This window comes from Cryptococcus neoformans, chromosome 3 (genome assembly GCF_000149385.1).
Source record: "Cryptococcus neoformans var. neoformans B-3501A chromosome 3, whole genome shotgun sequence".
Classification (NCBI taxonomy): Eukaryota; Fungi; Basidiomycota; class Tremellomycetes; order Tremellales; family Cryptococcaceae; genus Cryptococcus; species Cryptococcus deneoformans.
Genome location: NC_009179.1, coordinates 84,146 through 105,882, shown reverse-complemented (window position 1 = coordinate 105,882; position 21,737 = coordinate 84,146). Strand labels below are relative to the sequence as shown.

Genomic DNA, 21,737 nt, shown 5'->3' with positions numbered 1-21,737 from the left:
CTCAGATACCCACAGGCTTCTCACCTTGGCGTCACGGCAAGCGAGACAAGAGATAGCTCCTCGGGTCTTCGGTCCAGGGGAGGAAACAACTCGAGGCATCAAAGTTAGCTACATTATTGTGCTTGTTGCTGGGTGGATTGTTTTGAGCTGTATTTGAATTCAGCCTCGGAGACCTTGGAGCCGGATTTCCGCCCAAACCTCTATTGCCTCCATTTCCTGATCCTCCACCCTTCTTGCCATTGCCTGAACCTCCATCACCACCAAAGCCCCCATCACCGCCACTAGCACCGGCGTTCCCCTTCTTGTTACCACCTTCATCTGCACTCTCGGTCACCTTCGCCTTCACACCGTAGCGTCTACCGTGGTAATGCTTTCTATGGTAATGCTTTCTATGGTGCAATGAGATTGTTGAACTGGTATTTACTCAGCACCTTCGTACAAACAGACTCGGAGAGCAGTGTACAAGATAGTGATGAGGAAAGACCAGAAAGTTACGAAAAGGAAAAATAATATTATATGGTATAGAGTCTGACCGAAAAAGACACTTGTCATCTATCTAATTAAGCAGCTAGACTAACTCCGTCAAAGATGACCGCTTCTTTGGCATGACCGTCCACATGGACGTGGTTCTCGCTTGGAATGCCGAGAGGTAAAGGACTGTTGTTCGTGGGGAGATCGGAGAAAAAGTCGATGTCGCTGCCGCAATTATGAGCAAAATGGTACCCTCAAAGCGATCTCTAGCCTCTTGATCGATTTTCTAGTTTCCAGTAAACAGCGTATTCGGCATATCGCTCCAGACCTCTTCAAGGTTATCCAGGTCTTGGCCGAAAGGACATCTCCATATTGAGAGTGGAATTTCTTCACAGCTTTATCATTCGCTTCCAAGACCACAACATCCCTGCCGTGTTCATCCTCCATCATCGCTAACCGACAAAAGCTCCAGTCAACAATGGTAAAGCCCAGTCGGCATTCGAACAAGGCGAAGGCGGTGCTGAGATACCAGATGGATTGAAAAACGCCTTCCTTGCATGCGTAGTAGAGAGACTCGACTGTTGCTCCCTCTCCGACTTAGTGCGCCATTTCAGTTCTCCTACAGCGCAGACTTTTTCGACAACACCGTCTCTAAAAACTCTGAACACGAATCCGGTGTGGTCGCCCCCTTCTCCGTTGATTCGGAGCAATCAGACTATCAGATATGCCTTTGGGTTGGGATTTGCGTGAAGATGTAGATGGGGCACGGCCATCTTTTGCGATTTTCGCGGCCTAAAAAAGACATCGCAACAAATCAGATATTGAATCCGTTTGATGTCTTGAGGAAGCTTACGTCTTTTCCTTTATAATGTTTAACAGCATCCAAATCGGACCAAGGTCGTCCCGCAAATGGTTGACGTGACAGGTCATAATTATCATACTTGAGACATCTCGGTATGCTTCTCGAACGCATGAAAATGGAAGAGAGATAAAAAAGGTAGCCCACCCAGGCCTCTGACTCAGTTTCATAGAATTGACCTTGGGCATCCATCCGCAGTGCGTCAAGCTGATTTTGTTCGCGTATCTTGGAGCGAGCATTGACGACCATCGTACCCGGGACAAAGTGTGGTTGGTTGATGTCGAAGGGAACGTGGCATAAGGGCGAAGCATATGTCGCGTTGGCGGGATAACCGTGTGGGGCGGACATGACTGAGGCCGTGATTGAATGATCCAATGTCAATGAACAAATATGAAATGAAGATACAAAACAAAGAAAGGGAGACTAGATCCAGATTGGATGGTGGTTGTTTTGCCACCGTACTCGTTAACTTGCATTACTGCGACGACGTGTCCAAATTTCGTCAAAAAATAGAACGAAATGTGATTTTGAAAACTGTGAAATGCGAGGTGGCGCAAGTGCGAAATGCACTTCTGTAAATGGGAAGTGCAACGGAAATGGTCCGAGCGACAGCTGATCCTGATGCGCCACCGAACCCATTAATCAATTCAATCCATCACTCATCAGCGATGGTTAGTGGAGGATACGACGCGGTTGTTTGGTAATAAGGACTCCTTCCGCGGTCATGGTCGAGGATGCCATCGTCGCGGATATTGTCGTCGCTGTCGTCAGAAGAGGGCATCAAAGAGGTAAGAGAACGTCTTGGTTAGAGAAGGATGGTACAGAAAGTTGAATGGACAAGAAGCTAAGGCGACAAAATATCTGTGATCTATGAAAAGGTCAGCGGATGTGGATGAGTCGGAGATGCGTGCTGAAAGTGATGTTGATGGGGTGTTGCGCCGTGCATTGGCTTGATGGATAGCATGATGGCCCTTTTCCGTGCAGTGATCCGATCAACTCAAAGGCGACCCCATTATGGTCGAAGGTGTTCCGATCAGCTCAAAGGGACAGTTGGAGTTGTCAAAAGTAACAAAGAAAATGAAATGCATTTTCAGAGTTGTTGAAGAGCTATTTCGCACTTTTCAAAATCACATTTCGCATTTTCTATTTTTTCACGAACTTTGGACACGTCGTCGCGGTATATACGGGAGTACCATCATCATAATACGAAAAGGCACTCGGCTCGCCCCAGTCGGCAAGTGCCGCACTTATCTGACAGGACGGAGTACGCTATCTGGGCGCCAACAATCGTTCTTACTGGGCTGCTAGGTTTCAGCAGCTCAGGAGCGAATGGTATAACCCCATTGACCAGGTCATAGGTAAGTCCGGCAGGAATTGGATCGACAATAAACTGCAGCTGAGCGAAGAGGAATGGGATGACTTGGCTGATGTTAGTACAGAAGCAATTCAACATTCATCAGCTTTTGCTCCTCTTTTTTCTTGTACTTTTGCACCAAAAGGCCAAGAGCGTTCAGTGTTTGATATCAAGTATGGAAAGCTAACTCCCATGCAGAAAGACCCAAAATTCATAAAGCTCAAAGCCAACCCTTTCCCCCAGTTTGACAAAATGCAGGACATCATGCAAGAAAAGAGGGCAACTGGTGCCTACACTGGCCCTCACCACCGCCACAACGACGACGTCTCCTATCCTTCATCCGGTTCTCCTTCTCCTGTCCATCCTGGTCAGACTTATACCATGCCTTCAGGTCGTCGAGTTGTTAACCGCTCCGGCCCCAAAAAACTTCTGGAATGTGCCAATCTCAGTCAAAGAAAGAGGAGGTACGAACGAAGGAAGGAAGAGGATGGGAGTAACGATGATGAGGATGAGGATGACAAAGACTCCGCCCAAAAGAGAAAGAAGAGCAAGAGGGGGTGGCAGAAGAAGAGGAATGTGCCGGATGGTGAGGATAGATCAGAATTTATTATCTCAAGACTAGAGGCGATGTTGCGGGAGGTAGTTCCTCAAAAAGGTAGCCAGTATTATAAAGAGGGACCTCTGAGGGTTATCGCAGACTGGATTTGCTCGCGGGATGATTTTGACGAGGAGCTGAAAAGAAATATTGTGAAGAAGTGTATGGCTGATGGCGAGTGCCGGGAACAGGCGATGTACGTTGCGACTGGGTGTGACAACCCGCTGTTGGAGGGTATAATTCTTGAGGAAATGAGGAAATGGTAAATGAATTTGCTGCCAGATTGTAAATTGTACAGTACAGAGGCAATCCATTCTCATATTATTGATCAATTACTCATCCGCTTCTTCATCCCTTCTGGCGTCTCTCCTAGTTAGGCCTTCCTCTGCTTGGATGCGCCCGCTGATACATCTTCCAAAGCGCATCTGTGTATTTCTGTCGTCTCACCCTCATGTCTTCTGGTACTCTCAAAACACTCTCACCACCTTCCGGTGTCTCATCGTCATCGTCCCCCTCACCCCTCTGTTCCCTCCTCTCCCTCTCTTTGCTCAAAGTCTCCCTCAATTCCTCCTCGTCGCCTTCGTCGGTACCATTGTGAACGCAAACGCATTGAGCATGCTGTTAGAGATTTATATAGTTAGTATCATTCGGAAGACGGAAAATAGACGGATGACGACGAAAGACGGTACAAGAACGATCCAAAGTCGTGACAGTAATTACTATTCCTTCCATTGGTAGGTACCAAACAGCTATGGTAATAAATTCGAAGTACATAATATTCTGCTATCTACTGCAGTGGAATGGAACCAATTGGATCGCTTAACCAATAGGAGACCCGGGTAGTATTTCCCTACAACGCTTTTTAGACGCTTTTAGATGCTTTAACTGGGGGCAGGTGGTGGGGAGAGTGGGTATCTTCAAATTTAAGCATGAATGCATCCTCCGTGACACGGACGATTTTTTTGAAATTTGATGGACTCACGAATGGACAAAAGAAGAGGTATTGGGGACTGAGGCTTTTGCCGCTCATAACCAAAAAAAGAGCAAACAGTTTATAACGATGAGCAATGCATCGGTCTAACATCCAAACCATCTAAACCAAAAGCTATTATTTTGTTGGGACGGCAGCGTTAGTAGGAGGGAACTGGTATTGGAATTGGTTCTATGCGCTCAGAAGATGGTATGAGCCACCTCATATCGAAGGTGTACATAAGATCCGTCTTCTTCCTTACAGGTAGGCTATCTCTTAAATAATCGATCAGATATTGACTAGTGTTCAGTACCGCAACTCTTAATCCGTTATCTCTCACATATTGTATACCGCCGGACGTCCCTCAGCCTTTATACATTCCTGTCATCTTCAACAATTCAATTCTCGAACAGGTTTCATATAAAATACGATCTCTCGATACCGGCCATACCATTGTTGAGAAAGTATACGGGAGTTCAATGAAGCGGTCGCCCACTCGTCCTCCGAGATTACGCATTACAGATGGAGACGATGATGAGGATGGAGGGCTCGAGCTAGAGCCCGAGATCGACCCTCTTTCGGCACTTGTCCTTCAGTCCGGTGGAAGAGTTGTTGGTCACCCCAAGGATATTGACCCCTCTACTCTTCCTTCTGTCAAACCACACGATTCTATGTCTCTCGTCTCTCGCAATCTCGCTCCATCAGAAAACATCCTCTTCCTTACTGTTAGCAAACCTAGCGTCATCACTCTTTCAAATGTCATGGACAAGAAGGGTGATAAATTTCACATCACTCCCAGGCGTGAAGCCGTCATCATTGAGTGCCCCACTGGTGGTAAATTTGTTGAAGAGCACAGGGGCAAAGTAGTCCACAAACCCGAGAAACCCAAGTCTGCTGAGCTTCGATGTGTAGGAGATGAAGAGATGGTGTACTTTCAAGCTCGTGGTGTTTCCCCTCTCAGGGTTGGATGGGAAAAGAAAAGCAAAGACAAGTCTGAGAATGGGTTTATTGAAGGTAGGTCTTTGTGCCGGGCAAGAAGATCAAGCCGCCCTCAAGTTCGCGGGTCAAGCGCCTTTCGAACTCGGATACCGTCACACGTCTGGTGGACGTACTTCCAGGCATGTCCTTAAGAGTGTTCAGGAGATTGGTATCCTTCATCTCTCTACAGAACCTGGATCTCATCTGTACGACTTTTTGTCTCTTGCCGATGGTATCCCAAGACGGATGTGTCCATCACTCTGGAGCATGAGGTGTTTGGCCGACCGTTTACGGGGTCCACAGTCATTGTCGTATCGTCCTGCTGTCCAAGCTTTTCTCCTCGCGTCAAGATGAATTGGATGAAATCGTCCCTCTGTTTCTTGCCGAGTTTGATGCCACGCCCAGTCTCCGGCCAACTGCAACAAAAATGGTGTTTGACACACCGTTGGCACTTGAATTGGTAAACGCTATCGCACTACAAGAAACATTCTCAGTCAGCGAATGGTGCAAAATGGACGAAAGGACTAAATACATACAGGCTTCCTAGCCTCGCGGCAACCGTGGCAAGAAATAGCCAGACGGACCTTGGGTCCGGTAGAACGGAGAAACGCATCTTTAATGGAACCTTTCTTGGCAAGGGTTTTGAAGGGTGTCTTGGAAGGAGTCTTGCAGGCCTGAGGACTGCTAGACTTTTTCCTGGGCTTACTGGGCGTTTTGGGAGTCTTGGAAATGACTGGGCTGGAGGGAACGGTCAAGTGAGTCTGAGGAGCTGGGGTGGCGGGGACGACCGAGGGCATAGTAATGTCGGCCAGGGATATGTCTGAGGAAACAGAATAAGCACTGTGCATCAAAAAGGTTGAATGACTTACTGAAATCCCACCCGATAAACTCATCCATCTTCTCCAGGCTGACCAGTTCCTGAGGCTCATTGGTGTTGATATTACCGTCGTTGGCCGGTAGTTGGCAGTCAACTTGCTCGGAAACAATCTGTTCAACAGGAATAACGGATTGTGCATTCTGGAAAGAGGAGCAAATAAAGTTCCAGAGATATTCGCCTTGCAATCCTGAGGTTCAGTCAGTATCAAGCTGCAAAGCAAGAAATACGCCTGGCTTACCAACAGACTGGCCAATTTGGAACAGTTGCTGGATGTCAACCTGACCAGCAGTGTTGACGTTGGTCTGGTTGACGAGGGGAGTAGCGGAGAAGGCGTTCACGTTAGAATCAGGAATGGCATTGGTATCCTGACCAAAGTTGGAGCCTATACTTTTGTAAATATGCGATCGCCAAACAGGGCGAGAGTGTGACTTACAAGTAGACTGAGTAGAAAGGTTGTATGGCTGAGCCTCGACCTGACCAGCAGAGTCGACGTCGTTTTCATTGCCAAGCAAATTAATAGAGTAGGTGTTGAAACCAAAGCCATCACCGACCTGAGCATTCAGGCCAAGGTTGAACTCGGTCTGGGGCTCGGTGGCAAGAGCTTCGTTAGTGGAGGAGATGGACCAGGGCTGGATGTTGAACTCAGTGTCTGTGTGAAGACAGATGTCAGTGAGAAATGAAAGTGGAAGAAGGTGTTGACGAAAGAGAGATGACTCACTTTGAACCTGAGCAGGGACGAAGAAGACGTCGGAGGGAGCGGCCGTGCTATCCGGAGCTACGGTGACAGTGGAAAAGAAGAAGGAGCTAAGGTCTTCCGTGGAGTTAGACATTATGTGAGAATAATAGGTTAACTAGGGCTGTGAGAGCTGTAAGAGGTATAAGAAGGTCGAGAGCTGTGAAAAGCGTAAAGGTTGGGAATGGAAGAAGAGAGTCTGAAGAACAATTTTACAACCTGGGTGGGCGTTTCTTATACTGTTTCTGGGCAGCAGAAAGCAGTGGGCAGTCTTGTGACGGTCTGCAGCGTTAGTTGGGAGGCGATGCCAACAGTAGCTGGGAGTATGGCTTGGTGTGACTTTTACCATCAACTTCTCCCTGCGACGTTATCCGCCATCGCTCTCTATATCGTCAGCTATTCCTCCAAACTTCCTCATGATGGGTATCTACAGAATCCTCTCTTCCGTGGTTATCCGCCTGCGGTAGCATAAGCATTTCATAATGCGTATTTTCAAAGATGCAAGACACTGAACAAGGAAGAGTTCGAAAGTGAAAAGGGTCGGTGTGATTTCTCACGCGCGAAGGCATCAAAGTAAGGCGCGTGACGAATGGCGAAGGCTGTCATTTTCCCAGGCTTTTGGCTTATCTAACTCCGTTTCCGTAGCCCAAACACCGCCGTGTGCGAGAATGGAAGTTGGGCATGATATAGCGGGTGTGCTGGAATCTTGATCAGGCAAGAAGGAGGGGGGCCTCGGCGATGGTGAGAAATATGCTGATGGAGATGCTGCGGCGATGGCCGGGGATTAGGAGGGCAGGGAGATCGAGGGCAGGTGACAGAGAGTAGCCGAGATACGAGAAGTGAGTGAAGCCGTAAAAGACTCATAGAAGTCGAACATCGACGCTGCTTGCAGAAGCTGGTGTGATTTTGAGCTGCGACGATCATGTCTAGGAGACGGATAACAACGCCTGTTGGCGAGATGATCTTTTGTTGATAGTTACAACAATGTTAAATTGATACAAGCTTGAGAGATTCGTGAGATTGGACAAGGTGTACCGGTGATACCGTGCTCAAGAAACGGGGTTCACTGACATGATAAGTCAGATTCATTACGTGCTTTATTTGTAGCTATTTGAAACATTAGCCCGGAATGAAGGTGATAATGGTCGGGAGTACTTGCCTGGATTAGTTTAAGACTTTTTAGTCTTTTGCGGTTGCTTGACATCTACTCCCAAGTCCTAGACATATTGCCGATTAAGGTCGTAATATAGCTTCCCTATTTCCTGCACACATTCGGACATTACAGTTATAAGCTTCTCATTGAACATCAGTAGACCCATCGGCCTGGATAAGGTTGATAGCGGCAGAATAATTGTAAGCTTTCTCGATCAGGGGTCAAGAAAGACGGTTATAACGTTGACATGCGGAGAAAAGAAGAAGAGCTGTACGAGTAGTGATGAATTGGATATGAGAGGAATGCCGGAGTGAACTGTCGCAAACGGCTTTGTTGTGGAGTAGAAGGGTGATGGATGGAATTTGCGTGACTTTGTTGACTGACCTGTCTTTGAAGAGCACGAGAAGACAAAGAGGAAGAGGTTCTTCATAACCGTCCTCCTCGGTTCTTGGCCGCCGCTCTTCGTCCTTGTCGTCGTCGCTAGTCGTATTACAGCTTGTCTTTTCGGGATTACGTAACATTACCTTCAGGTAGTCACTGACGGTCACACTGACCGATGTCAATGGAGCTGAGGTCTCAATCAACAACTGTTTATGTATCGATGGCGGCTGCTGGAAACGTCGGTTGAGATCAATAATCTGAGGTTTGAAGTGTAACATGAAATGAGAAGTGAGGAGGGGTATCCTCGAGACATGCATGTGTCGCTAGTTCCTTCCAATTTAGCCGAGGCGTAGTTTTGATTCTCTTCTTTTTGAAAGACAGCAAGGAAATGGGGGAGACGAAAAAGGGGGAGACGGACGACAGAGCAGCTTTCGATTTCTAAGTCCAAATATGAGTTCATCTCTTGCAGCGGAGGGCTGTCTACCCCGGATGGAAGTGGTATCATCCATTGTAGCAATTCATCAGTCACGCCATGAACATCCCTGAGGATAAGAGCAACTGGACACTTGTCTTTTGTCACTGAAAAGGCTATCCGTTAAAGGATGATATCTGCTAGTCATTGGGGCTCTGAGAGGTCACATACAAAATATGTGCTTGCCAGTCTTCCCATGGCGCTCCAGGAAGAGAAGGGTAAGCTCATTTTTCAACATCCAGACCACTTTCAGGTTCATCACATTATCAGTAATTCTTCTGCCGTTGGCAAGGCGAGTCAAGTCACATGGACACTAAATTGATTTAGAATTACTTTCCCAACCGGGCCGGAGCCGGTGACAACAAGATGAGGATTTTCTATTGCACGAAGAAGTCGCCATTCGACCTGCACTTCCTCGTAGTGGTAAACTGATTGGCGGAAACCTATCAACACGATAGGTTTACTTTCAATCCCGAGTTGGGATACCGAACGGTTGTTGTGAGCAGGAGTGAGCCAAAAAATAAAAAAAATAGTAAATGCAGGAGGTAACTCTTCGGGTGGTCATAGTAACCGATGATCGTCGTCGGACTCTTCCTTATTTCTTTTTCTACCGTGCGTGGACGCACACGGTGAATCCCGCTCAATCATGTCAGAATGATGATGAGAATAATAGATATTGCGTAAAAAAAAAGAAACTCCACATCCTTGATTTCCAGCAGCTTTATCTACTAATAAGGTGGAGTAGTCCATATATTTCGAAAGTCTGTCCAAAAGAAGGATTAAAATGGTGATGAGAGGAAAGGTCTTGGCGTTTCGCGGCTTCATTTACCGCCGCGGAGAACTTGCGGACGCGGGTATCGTGGACGAGGAGTCAATAATAAATAATTGTACTACACCCCGGTGACAGCCGTGCCACAATGATGAGTGAGTGGGTTTGTAGACGTCACTCTCTTCCCTCAATCATTCTCATTAGACATATATATATTCATGAAGGCAGAAAAGACAACCCGCGAAAACCAGTCCTTCACTTATCGAGCATCACCGCCGTAGGCATAATAACGATTTGACCAACATGCAACAGCCATTCGCACGACTCTCATGGTCATTAATATACAACTCGACGAGGCCATTCTCTCCTCTCGTAAGCAGCCTATACATGTCAAAATTCAGCTCTGATTTTCGTATTCAAAACAGCGTGGCTCTGTCATCCGCACTAGACGACTTTACTCGACTGAGATACCGCCTCCGCCGCCTGTTACCCCTACTTCTTCGAGCAAACCTAGTGAGCTCATAAATCTCCCCTGGACTGATAGGATCTACTGACACCAACTTAGAATGGGGTTTGGTGTTCATTGTTGCTGGTCTGGTAAGTAGGTTCAAAAGACCTAGGAGAGTAAACTGATAAGTATTTCTTACAGACAGCATTGGGCGGATATGTCGTCGTCAGGAACGATACTGGTAAATGCCTCTTTATCGCCTTTTTTCTCATGGCTGACTTCATACCATTAGTGCTTGAGTACAGGCTTGACCAGCTATCGCAAAAGATAATGGGGAGGCCTGATGAGAAGCAGCTTTTTGAAGAGCGAAGGCGCATAGACGAAGAGGCTAGAAGACGATTTGTTGAGCCCCCTAGCAGAAGAATTGTGTAGCGTATGATAGGCACTGTGTACAATGTTCTCAACCAAACTGTAAATGTAAAATTCTATCTTGTTGACATGTATCGAATACTTTACTGGGATTCAAAAGTTATCTTCTGACATAGTGATGCAGTCTTAATCTTGACCTCGAATAACAGTTGCGAACATGAGCAGAACTGGCTCGCCAACCTTAGACAAGTGGAATAATATGCTATTTTCCACCAACACATGTCTGTGTGAAAGGGAGAGGCTCGATCTTGAACGGCAGATAGAAAGTACATGCATGCTTCTTTTAAAACACCACAACTTTGAGGTATTTAAGACACTTTCCAAAATCGAAAGGCGGCATTGTCTCAGCAGATATTGATTCTCTTATTCCTCGTACTTCTCCAAACGCATCTGAGGCAATATCGGTCAGCAGGCGTATCCAAGAATGAGACATAGCTCAACTGGTTTGTGACCTACCTTACCAGCGAAAGGCTGCAAACCAGCAGAGATCCTCTGCCCACCAACAAGCGCTGTCCAGTCCATGATATCACCACCATGCGCTCGGGCTGAGAGCATGTGCTGCTGGGCAACATCCATTACAGGCATGGGAACGTTGTGTGACTCAGCGAGCTGACGAATGTGTCTGATTATCGATCTCACCGTCAGCTTCAGGCCGTCATGTCAAAATAAACGAGACGTACCGAGCATCGTTGATACCTCCGCCCAAGTTAAAACCACCCGTGCTATCAAATTTGTTTTTGGTAATTCGGTCAGCATATCTGATCAAAGCGGGGCTTTTGTGTTGGAGCTTGATGAGTTCAACGAGCTGATCCGATCCTACGCCGGTTTGGTCACACAGAGTGAAGCATTCGGAGAGGAGCTCGATGAATCCGAGCTCGAGAGAGTTACCGACGAGCCTAATTCTTATCAGCGAACATGCTCTTAAGCTCTGACTATACTCACTTGAAAGACATGGCTCGTTCAACATTACTGCCCAAGTCCATTACCTTCTTGCCAATAGCCGGCACAAGAGCGTGAGCAGCGTGCTTCTTAGCAAAGTAGTCACCAGAGATAGCGAGAATAAGATCCGCAGTCTCGGCGGCACGAGGGACGCCAAAGACGGGGCAAGAGAGGAAAGATCGATGGGGCTTGGAGGTTGCAAGTCTCTCGATACGGCCGGCAGTGGTGGGGTATACAGTACTGGTGTCGACAAAAATGGTGCTTCGGCCATGACCGCCAGGAAGGATACCGTCACCTTTGCCCTTCTGAGTCTGTCTTGATGTCAGATTTGCAACATGCCAAGTAAAGCGTACATACCTCTTGTCCATTGAACAAGTGGTTATAAACCTCTTCCACAGCCTCATCACCAGCCAAAGAAGTCACGATCAAGTCGGCCCTGTCAATGAACTAAGCTTAATTCATCTTGAACCACATTAGTGCTCACGTTCGTCCAATTTCTTCCAAATCAGCCTTGACCTCATACATGTCCTCGGTCACTCCGTTCTTCTCCGCGTACTCAATAAAGTCGGTGACACCCTCCTCCTTTCGGTTGTACACGAGTAAAGGCGGCTAGAGCGTATGTAAGCAACAAATTTCCCTCTTGATCGAGTAAAAGATTCATACCTGACCATTCTCAGAGAGGTGCTTGGCCAAGTTGGTGGCCATTCGCTTACCCATCTCACCCAAACCGACGAACGCGAGTTGATCCTGTACTCTAAGTCAACATTATATCTCCCACATGTAGTCACACCTTCATCTTACATGAGCGGGAGTGGGAGTGGAAGGCCTAACAGAACATGAGCTTAGCAGCACGAGTTGAAGGAAAGTATCACTAACCTGGAGAAAGGGACAGGCTTCTCATCAAGCGGCGTTCTGGTGCCAGAAGAGGCAAAGGTGTCTCCTTCTGTCTTCTCTGGAGGAGGTGTTACTGGGTTTTCGTTAAAGTGTGCTTTGAGTCCTGACATTTTTGTGAAGATGGAGATGAAAATGCAATCAAGAGAACAACCCAAATCTTCGCGGATAATGATCATCCGCCCCGTCGCATCCTCGGAATGGGACCAGGCAGCATGACGTTGCGGGAACAGCAGCGGAAGCAAACGGGATGCGGCAATGGCTCGCGTGCCTGGCCCAAAATGTTCCTTTGGATGCCTAAATGGATTAAGTTATTGCGCGCCTAAATTTATATAAATAGACTGGAGACTGGAGTATCAAAATACCGACATCTGCGTGCGCCAAGTCGATTCTACGTGACTACGTCGGCGTCACGATACCAGTACATCAGCTCTTTGCCTGCAATGGAGGAACAAAGCATTACCCAGCCTGCTGCATCCTCAAAGGTACCAAGACGCCGCAAAGCATGTACCTGGCGGTGCATCCAATGACAACGAGAGATACAAAAGCGCCCACTTGCACACCACCTGCTATACGTTGTAGTAGTAGCGTCAAGGGTGGGTTAATTAGTTCCAAGGCGCGAGAACTCCCTGGCTATCGGGATTAAACCTTCCCGTAGGGATGGTGTTTATGTGGGAGAGATAGTATCGTAGATGCAGTAAATAGGTAGTAGGCTGGCATACACTACTAGGTACCATTGCGTTTTTACCCCTTTCCCAAGGGTTGGCTGTTGCTACAACATATGTCTTGGAAAAGCGTATATTGAAGGGTGACACATAACGATGGATCATTGAATATTTTGACTCATGTAATAGTCAGGACAACGATGGGTTTCATCGGATTGCCGATACGCTAGATCCAAACCTGAAGAGGCTGAAAGGGTTACCACGATGTTGGAATTACTGTTCCTTGCCGATGATGCTTTGAATACCCATCGTAACTGAGAAGAAGGCTAAAACAACCATGCCTAAATAAAAGGGCAGCCCACGAAGGATTAGGTCAGTCGCTTCGAAAATTGTTAGCTAGAAGGCAACTTCATTCAAGGAAACGTATTCTGCCAAACCTCATTCTATTGAATATTAATAGTCCTCTTAGTTTTACCCAGGGTCGAAAGTGCCCTGCGATAGATAAACCTAGCTGAGCTGCATTGCCTGTCTGAAAACTGCGCCATACAAAGTAAGTGCTGAAAGAAGCAGCGGATGCAAAGCCGGTCAGAAAGCAGACATAGATGGATAATAGCAGATTTGTGCATTTCGGGGCGCCAATCTCGGTTATCAAAAGACGGATGAGACGACAGTATATGGGTAGCAGATAGATGGTGCTGAGGCCGCGAGCGAGGAGAGGGGGAAAAGTCCTTTGCCAGTACATTGTACCTTTTGTCAAAATTGAGCTGTTCAGTGCATTGAAACCCCTTGAGTGTATGTTGATACCCTTGAGTGTATGTTGATATTTCCCCGAATAAGTGGACAAATTCTGGCGGCTATCTGACTGTCGGTCCCTACTTTTGAGATTGGAAAATTTTTTTGGATTGAATATGAGACATACATATTATGAATTTATGAATAGGAATATGGCGGAAGCTATGGGCACTATGGTTGTAAGTGCATCTTGCGGTTTACCTCACGAGATTTATCAGCCAATGATTATGGTAGGATGAGCCTTACGTCAACCACCAACTATTACCGGTAGGTGGGACGGATGATACTACAGAAAATGAAGAACTAGACTGTCCCTATGATGATATCGTCCATATTTCGAGACGTTGGTAGACACAAGGGCGAAAGATGTAAAAAATAACCCGCCTTCCTTTGCTTTAACAGCTGGGAACCATTATATTACCACCTACAACGAACACATAAACATTTTATAAAACAAATGAACAACGAATGAACAATAATTGCAGCTGAGTGACTGAAGACATAAGGAAGGCCTTGTCCACTGAACACCGTGGGAAAGTGGCCTGATCCTGTCCACCGTTGCAGCGGCTGTTTGCTTATTGCGAGCGAGTAGTCCGTCCGCGATCATTTGTTCGTTGGCCAGCGAAGTATTCAGACAGCTGAAAGCAATAATCCATACAATGAGCACCACCCCGTCAAGATCAGCACCACCTCCTCCTCCCCCCGAGGAGGATTCCCAGGGAGCTTCAGCCAGTGAGTCATGCCTGCTTCCGATCGGGACGGTGACGACAAGTACACTGCTGATACACGATTGACCGATAGATGAGCGATTACTGGCGGCTGCCAAGACTGACAACGAAGGAATGCTGGAGGATGCGCTCAAGGAACTGAGTGATATCAACCAACCTGATGGGTAAGCTCTTCATCCGCAAGATTAGGCGGCAGAACTGACAAAGGGACCATCACAGCCTTGGTAACACTGGTATGTCGATACTCGACTTTGTTACGAATAAATGTTAATGCACTCCGGATGCAAAGCCCTCCACTATGCGTGAGTCTATCCAGAATAATCAAGGACTCATGTACAGTGACTGACTCTTCTCAGTATTATTCACGCATCTACAAACGTCCTCGAACTTATCCTTTGCCACGACACCTGTGACGTCGACCTGAAGAACAGACTACAAGGAGACACCCCTTTGCACATTGCTGTTAGAAATCGATGGGATCAATATGAGGGTCTGAGGTTGTGGTTAGGTACGTGCAAAACTACATCATATTACGGGATTATTAACATGGCTGATTTTGAGTACAGTACAAAGTTTGTTAGAAGCTGGTGCGGACACCACGTAAGTCTCACCTATTCCGAATCTTCGCGCAAATCTCCTAGCACTTCAAGACGTGTACTCGATCTGATCACATCTCTCCTCATTACAGAATCCGAAACCGTTACAACGAAAAGCCAATAGACATCCTCCCCCGCGCAGACCCCAACGCCGACCTAACATCCGACGACGAAAAGATTCGCTGTGCGCTCCGCCAGGCTGAAGCAGAGGCTTCACTCGCAATCTCAGATGCTGTGGTAGATGACGATGATGAGGCTGAGGTGGACCCGGATGATGTTGCGTCCGATTCAGATTAGGGTTAGGTTACGTTAGGTTAGAGATGAAGGGGGCTGGTGACGTTGTAGACTTTGGGCATGTAGCAAGACATCAAGATGCTGGTGATATTTGACTAGAGGGAAGAGCCGCGGTTTTTGCATTGCGAATCCTGCGGCGCAAATGCTGAATCCTAAGCAGGTGCTAACATGTTCCTTCTTGTTTTTCATGTTGAGATACCATGATAGAGTGGTATTGTTCTAGCTTCTACAAATCTACACATAAATAGCCTTCAAAAATCTACACAATACCATATCCCCATCATCCTAATCTTGCTCAATAGACGTCCTTTGCGAACCTCGGCCGCGGTACCAAGTTAATCTCCATCGGCCAAACTCTTGTCTTCCACGCGCTCAAAACCGGCCTGGAGTATGGGCATTCCACAGTCGTTGTCCCTGTGTGGCGTTGCCCACACTCCTGGCAATGTCATAAGATATCTTGTAGTTTAGCAATTGTGGCGCCTTTATGACCGATACCTATCACATTTGAGACGTATTAGCAAATGATGGTCGGATCCTTTGTGAGGTGCTGAGAAAAGGAAGAGGTTTGACTTACGGCCGCAAGAGACACATTGCATTTCACCCGGGGTAAATTTCATTTTCTCTAAGACCTCATCTGCCAACTCTCTCTTGAACCCCGCTCTGCCAATCAAATCCTGAGGCAACCCTCCTTTAATCGCATCATCGATCAATCTCCCGACTTCCATATACCCTACGCCAGTATCATCGTCATCGTCATTCTCTAGCTTGGTAAGAATGTGACCCTTGTGGTTCACGAACACCCAAGACGTGTTTTCAAGGATGGCACCAGCATTCGCGCCTGAGGGGAAGAGATTTTTCACAGCTGTACCAATTTGCCAGCTTCGGAAGTTCCATTTAGGCCCTGGAATCCCTGTCGATGATTTACCTGGATTGACGAACACCGCTCCTCCTCCTTCTCTTTCCCCACCCTCGACCCTCCCAATTTCACCCGTAAGGATACAATGTGATGAAAAGTGGTAAACATTTTTACACCCCTTTAAAGAAGGAAGCACCTGATGCACGATATCATGCACGCAAAACGTCTCTAGCGAGGACCATCCATCGTCGATCAGACGGTTCATACGCGCCACAAGCTGGTACTGTTTGATTGTCGTGAGTTCCAAGTGCTCGTCCCATGACTGGGAAGGCACGACTGGATAGGAGAGGCAGAGCTTGGTAGGTCGAGAGGTGGAGATGAGGGATTCGAGGAAAGCTGGGTTATGGGGTCGGTCGTATGTCTCTGGGATGTAGGTACGGATCTCATCAGCGACCGGGGGCAATAGCTGGACGGATTGGAGGGAAGGTAAGATGAGGTAGTTGGGAGAGTAAGCATTGACTGCAGATGTAAACGCTTTGGTCAGGGGGGAGGAGTCTGCAGGAAGGGAGTGAATAGAAAGATGGCGAACGTGTTGGAGAGCCAGGATACGACGGAGAACTGCACGCTCAGCGCTGAAAATGGTTTCAGACGCGACTGCGTTGTCGACCTGCTTCCCCAACGAGTCTGGAGATAAAAGAAAATCGTCGCCCAAGAAGAACAGAGCGTAAGTCTTCTTGGGCTTGAAAGATACTTTGCGGTAGACGATAGGGCTGAGAGCAAAGTAATAATCTTTCGAGCATCTGTGGAGGGCCGCGAGGGTAGAGTGTGCTCCGCTTCCAAAAAGAAAAGCCGCGATGCGAAGGGCGAGGTCGACGGGAAGAGGTTGCCCCTCGTTGGGAGGAGGTCGGTCTATGGTGACGGTCATACTACTGTCTCAATGAAAGCAGTAAGCTTTTTATTCGATGCTGACTGATTAATTTTTGAGTGGAGAACTAAAGAAAAAACGGACTTTTCAAGGGTACGCATCGCCACTACAATCCGAGTAGGATGGCTGCCTCGCTCGCCATCTGCCTTCGTGTTCCCCACTTCTGAACTCCCCTGGCACCACTTTTTTATCAGATAAAAATCGCTAGGGACCTGAGATTAGATCTGTCGGCCGAAGACGTGTCGAAGCGAAGAAAGCCGAAAATCCTTTGTTATATTGACGCGACTTCCTTGCTTTTCTCGCGCGAGTTTCAGAAAGAGTTATACAGGTCAAGTCGCTGTTTTCTATAAGAGGCTAGCATAGTATATTAATCCCAATGGAAATGGGAACGAAGATGGAGGATGTTTTCTTGACATCGATCCCTTCTCCGTTCGTTTGAGCTTTTCCTTAATGACACAGGTCCTGCGATCGCCTAAACCATCGATTACGTAAGTTTAGTCAATGGAATACTTTTGTGCTATCACCTGATTTCGAAGACATTTACTAATTACGTATGTTCAGACGATGACATGCAAGTGAGCTGATGCATGTCTTGTATAAAATCTACTAGGGGTAAAGTACCCAATAATCTAATATTCAGTCTTTAGGCTGCCATGGCGATGACTATTTCAGCCTATCTATGGAGCCACGACAGTTCCGTCCTCTTTGATCCTCTTCACTATCCTTGCAGGGTTTCCTGCCACCACACACCTATTGGGCACATTCTTCGTCATAACAGAGCCGGCGCCTACAGTGACCCCATCCCCGATGGTGACACCAGGTACAATGATGACACCTCCACCTAACCAACAGTCTTTGCCGATGGTGATAGGTTTAGCCCATTCAGGTCCGGTGAGGCCATTCCGTTCTTCTGGGGATAAAGGGTGAGAGGGTGTGTACAATTGACAGTTGGGGCCGATCATGGTGCGGTCACCGATGGTTACTACATATAAAGGTTCAAATGGTAAGCACAGACCAATTATATAAATGTGAGGATAGCTCAGCTACTTACTAGGGCAAACGTCAAAGAACTGGCAGTTGTGGCCAACATAGATATCTCGACCGAAAGTGATTGTGGAGCCCTAAATTTACTTGGGTTAGATGACTTTCTCAACCTTCGCATTGAGACATGCTCACATATTCGCAAGTAAAAGGAATATTGATTATAACATTTCCCTCTTCACCGCCCGTCAGATTGACAAGATCGGTGTACAACTCCATTCTCTTCTCCGTCGACCTGGTCTGATTGATCTGACAAAGTTTCTCTGCCTGTTCGTCCCGGATTCGGCGGAGATATTTGTCCATTGCGAGATAAGGCTTGCCAGCCACCATGAGCTCGAATTGGGTGGTGTCTTCGCCCTCGACTGGGGTAGGAGGTTTGACTTTGGAGAAGGGAGCGCCAATTGAGCACATACTGGCGAGTGAAGAACGAATGCGATAGATCAGATGGAGAGCAATCTATGAAAGGCGTTACATGTTATTTATATATGATCGTGATTGCACACATTATCATATGAGAACGCGTATATCGCGTTTACATTCGTTGCGACAACGGCGCGATACATATCGTCAGAGTTTAGCGGAGGAACCACGGGGATGTCGCTGTTCTCCCGCTCATCGAATATTATGATTACAGTTCGAGCCAGCTGTACTCGTACGGTGACCTTCAAGCAGTACCCCTTCTGCATCATATCGCAAATATTGTCAAACCCTGGTTAAGTAAGATCAAGCAAGATCAAATCTTCACCGCGCATGGACGCATCTCATATACATAGAGAAATCCTGATCAGGCGCGGGCACCAATTGTTAATGGATATTAAGCAGCCCGATCAAATGCCCCATTGCCTGACCATATCTATTCCGCATGATCGGTAGGCAGGGGAGCCCCGATCTTATTCAAAAGATGCATGATCTTACGTTCAGTTTGCAATGGCAAACGGCTTATATTATTGAAGATCGTTCCACCCAAGCTACGCGATCATTATCGACTATTGCACGACCTGGGAACAAAGGAAAAAAGATCGTGCTTTATAGACAGCATTTATCTTATACCTCGGGCCGCACGATCTATCATGATCAAGAGTAATGAGTTCATGATCTTGCAATATCATATCTGCAGCTGTGTTGATAATGCCTATTACATTATCAGTCTTTGGACGCGCACGCACATATTCTTAGATTCTGGTACAGCAGTATACAAAATTAGTATGGACAAAACTACTGGCCAAACAGGGCACATCGCCGTTGGGAGGCACGATCTCCATCTCGCCAAAGCTTAACACCTTCGTTGCCGAAGATGTGCCGAAGATGTATCTGCATGTAGTGAAAAGAAGAAAGAAAGAAGAATATTCAGCAACTCGAAATATACTGCCTTTAATCATAATTTACCGGTTGTATTTGGCCAGGAGTTGCTCCATGGCCTCAGCCGAGAAAGTCTTCATGATCTGGACAAGGTCATCGTAGAGTCGTTGTCAGCGTGCCAGTGGCAACATCGCCAAAGACATCCCTCCAACGGAACACAGACCAAGCAAATGGCACGCCGGCGACCGACCCTGCCGCGCTACCGTTGTTACATATTATGTCAGCCGCGCCCTCTTTCCATTTGCCTTTGAATATGTATAAAAACATAAAGTCACATTGACAGTGGCTTGGAGTTTATAAGGAGAGCCGGGAACAACAACGCCAAGGAAGCTACTGCCAACAGGAGGTCGGCAATCACTTCAAACCGAAAAAATAAAAGTGAGCAAACAACCCGTATTCACTTTATTGGTTGTTACTACTCACGGTGGAAAGCCCAGTGCTTGGTGCTGAGCCAAGCAGCCACAATGGGCCCTCTTTCCTGGTGGCTGGAAGGGGTTCCGGCGCCCACCTTTGGCAGCAGCGACATGGGAGTAAAGGTCCCGTAGCTTTGCCCTGGGGTAAGTTCATGGGCGGGACCATTGTTGCTATATCGCGGAGAGGACGCAGGATGGGGGGGGGGGGGGGGCATTGGGGTGGGGATTGGGGTCTTACATCTTGAATCTCATTACCCGGAGCCATCCAAGGGTTGCTGGTCACTGGCTTGGTGTCTTTGAGGACTGCCGGAATCGAAAGGGCCTAAGAAACCGCCTCCAGCAAAAAGTCGACAACCACTCTAAAGTGAAAAAAAGTGAGCAAACAACCTCTATCTACTTAATTGGCGGTTACTCACGGAGGACTGCCCAGTGCTTGGTGGTGTACCACGTAGTGGACACGGGGGGCCTCCCTTCCTGGTTTCTGGAAGCGGTGGCGGTGCTTCCTGCCGGCGGCCGCGACGTGAGAGTGGTGTCAGGAGGCTATCTCTTCTGGCGGTAGCCTTCAACAGGTCGTGGTTCTTAAATGGACTGGGAAGCTCGGCGCTCTCCCAGTGGGACATCAGAACTAAAAGGAGTCCTCCAGGCGCGTAATGACAAGTCTCCGTCGAAGGAGTCTGTGCTCATTTTTTTTAAAACTATGGTCAGAAAGAGTCAGCTTAGAAGTTGGAGAAGTCAGCTGTAGTCATACTGACTAAAAGATTGTTAAAGGGTTTGAGAGAGTTACGCGTTATGAGACGGGTGTACGGATAATTGTATCGGGTGTCTCTGATGGTGTGTCTAGTGGGTCTCTCATGTCTGAGGCTGGGTATCTGTTGGTCATGAGTATATATTGGAAGAAGAGATCAAGTATGAAAGGGGATGGAAGAAGAAAGCAACACGACACGACACGCCATCCTCGTACGCTCGAGCCATCCGCCACAAGCACACATGCGAGCGGGAATACCTCTTGGGAATAGTTCGGACCTTCTGCCGAGGACGCCACCGGTGCTGTATGATGTATAGCGCCCCCTCAGAAGGAATCACCGCTATGGCTCCCGAAGATACTGTGACGTACGAAGTTATTAAGGAATTAGTCGAAAGAGAAGGCAAAGGGGAGTGGCAACAAAGATGTATGTTGGAATGAGGTAGGAAGGTATTTGGGGATTAGTAATGGTTTTCTCCCCATTTCTTTCTCATTTTGATCGACACTTGCGTTGGCTTGAAAAACCATCATGCACAGACCTTGCGTAGTCGTTAAATAACGAGCGTACGGGCAGGCAAGTAAGCGGACGCGATAATTGAGGCAACGAACAGCCACACACGACTCGCCTTTTGCTCGAGGTCCCCGAGTATCGATACCACTCACCTATACATATCCGTTACCAGAGAGGTTAGAGGTTATATTTTATATTGATATCGATTGTACACGATGTCAGCAAGATATCAGCGACAGCCAAACGGAGGCTTATTAGATTATCCCGTAAAAATACGTCTGGAGCCGACATTCCTCCGCCGTCGACTGTGAGTGGCAGTGGCACGGAACCTTTTGGATGTATAATCAATAGGAAGTTCGCGTGTCTCCTTACGACAGGAAATGAAGGGCACATCATTTCTTGTTGTTGAAGGCGAAGATCTGCCTTCCGTAACCATGGATGATCCACCTATAATAATGTATCCGCCCAACTATTTTCTATCCGTAGATGGCCTCGA

General features: G+C 47.4%; 8 protein-coding genes across 8 annotated transcripts; 3 read left to right on the top strand and 5 right to left on the bottom strand.

The window, feature by feature from the left end:
* Window positions 1–31: 31 nt before the first annotated feature.
* On the bottom strand, window positions 32–921 carry CNBC0330 (hypothetical protein; the record flags this gene model as incomplete). Its single annotated transcript, XM_771446.1, has 3 exons — window positions 32–385; window positions 579–696; window positions 800–921. 3 exons carry the CDS (start codon window positions 919–921, stop codon window positions 32–34), a joined length of 594 nt encoding a protein of 197 aa, XP_776539.1.
* A 3,807-nt stretch (window positions 922–4,728) lies between these two features.
* CNBC0320 (hypothetical protein) lies at window positions 4,729–5,581 on the top strand (the record flags this gene model as incomplete). Its single annotated transcript, XM_771445.1, has 2 exons — window positions 4,729–5,263; window positions 5,295–5,581. The coding sequence occupies 2 exons, from the start codon at window positions 4,729–4,731 to the stop codon at window positions 5,579–5,581; spliced, it is 822 nt and encodes a 273-aa protein (XP_776538.1).
* Window positions 5,582–5,751: 170 nt separating this feature from the next.
* CNBC0310 (hypothetical protein) lies at window positions 5,752–6,934 on the bottom strand (the record flags this gene model as incomplete). The annotated part of the gene is made up of 5 exons (XM_771444.1): window positions 5,752–6,047; window positions 6,097–6,291; window positions 6,343–6,486; window positions 6,538–6,753; window positions 6,823–6,934. 5 exons carry the CDS (start codon window positions 6,932–6,934, stop codon window positions 5,752–5,754), a joined length of 963 nt encoding a protein of 320 aa, XP_776537.1.
* A 2,981-nt stretch (window positions 6,935–9,915) lies between these two features.
* Window positions 9,916–10,492, top strand: CNBC0300 (hypothetical protein; the record flags this gene model as incomplete). The annotated part of the gene is made up of 5 exons (XM_771443.1): window positions 9,916–9,984; window positions 10,038–10,125; window positions 10,178–10,209; window positions 10,262–10,301; window positions 10,353–10,492. 5 exons carry the CDS (start codon window positions 9,916–9,918, stop codon window positions 10,490–10,492), a joined length of 369 nt encoding a protein of 122 aa, XP_776536.1.
* Window positions 10,493–10,852: 360 nt separating this feature from the next.
* CNBC0290 (hypothetical protein) lies at window positions 10,853–12,432 on the bottom strand (the record flags this gene model as incomplete). The annotated part of the gene is made up of 9 exons (XM_771442.1): window positions 10,853–10,879; window positions 10,946–11,111; window positions 11,170–11,385; window positions 11,432–11,739; window positions 11,786–11,864; window positions 11,913–12,037; window positions 12,092–12,175; window positions 12,230–12,254; window positions 12,305–12,432. The coding sequence occupies 9 exons, from the start codon at window positions 12,430–12,432 to the stop codon at window positions 10,853–10,855; spliced, it is 1,158 nt and encodes a 385-aa protein (XP_776535.1).
* Window positions 12,433–14,435: 2,003 nt separating this feature from the next.
* On the top strand, window positions 14,436–15,397 carry CNBC0280 (hypothetical protein; the record flags this gene model as incomplete). Its single annotated transcript, XM_771441.1, has 7 exons — window positions 14,436–14,508; window positions 14,578–14,668; window positions 14,724–14,737; window positions 14,794–14,806; window positions 14,861–15,012; window positions 15,071–15,104; window positions 15,193–15,397. The coding sequence occupies 7 exons, from the start codon at window positions 14,436–14,438 to the stop codon at window positions 15,395–15,397; spliced, it is 582 nt and encodes a 193-aa protein (XP_776534.1).
* A 442-nt stretch (window positions 15,398–15,839) lies between these two features.
* CNBC0270 (hypothetical protein) lies at window positions 15,840–17,276 on the bottom strand (the record flags this gene model as incomplete). The annotated part of the gene is made up of 3 exons (XM_771440.1): window positions 15,840–15,889; window positions 15,969–17,179; window positions 17,260–17,276. 3 exons carry the CDS (start codon window positions 17,274–17,276, stop codon window positions 15,840–15,842), a joined length of 1,278 nt encoding a protein of 425 aa, XP_776533.1.
* Window positions 17,277–17,852: 576 nt separating this feature from the next.
* On the bottom strand, window positions 17,853–18,627 carry CNBC0260 (hypothetical protein; the record flags this gene model as incomplete). Its single annotated transcript, XM_771439.1, has 3 exons — window positions 17,853–18,157; window positions 18,227–18,296; window positions 18,352–18,627. The coding sequence occupies 3 exons, from the start codon at window positions 18,625–18,627 to the stop codon at window positions 17,853–17,855; spliced, it is 651 nt and encodes a 216-aa protein (XP_776532.1).
* Between the last annotated feature and the right edge of the window lie 3,110 nt (window positions 18,628–21,737).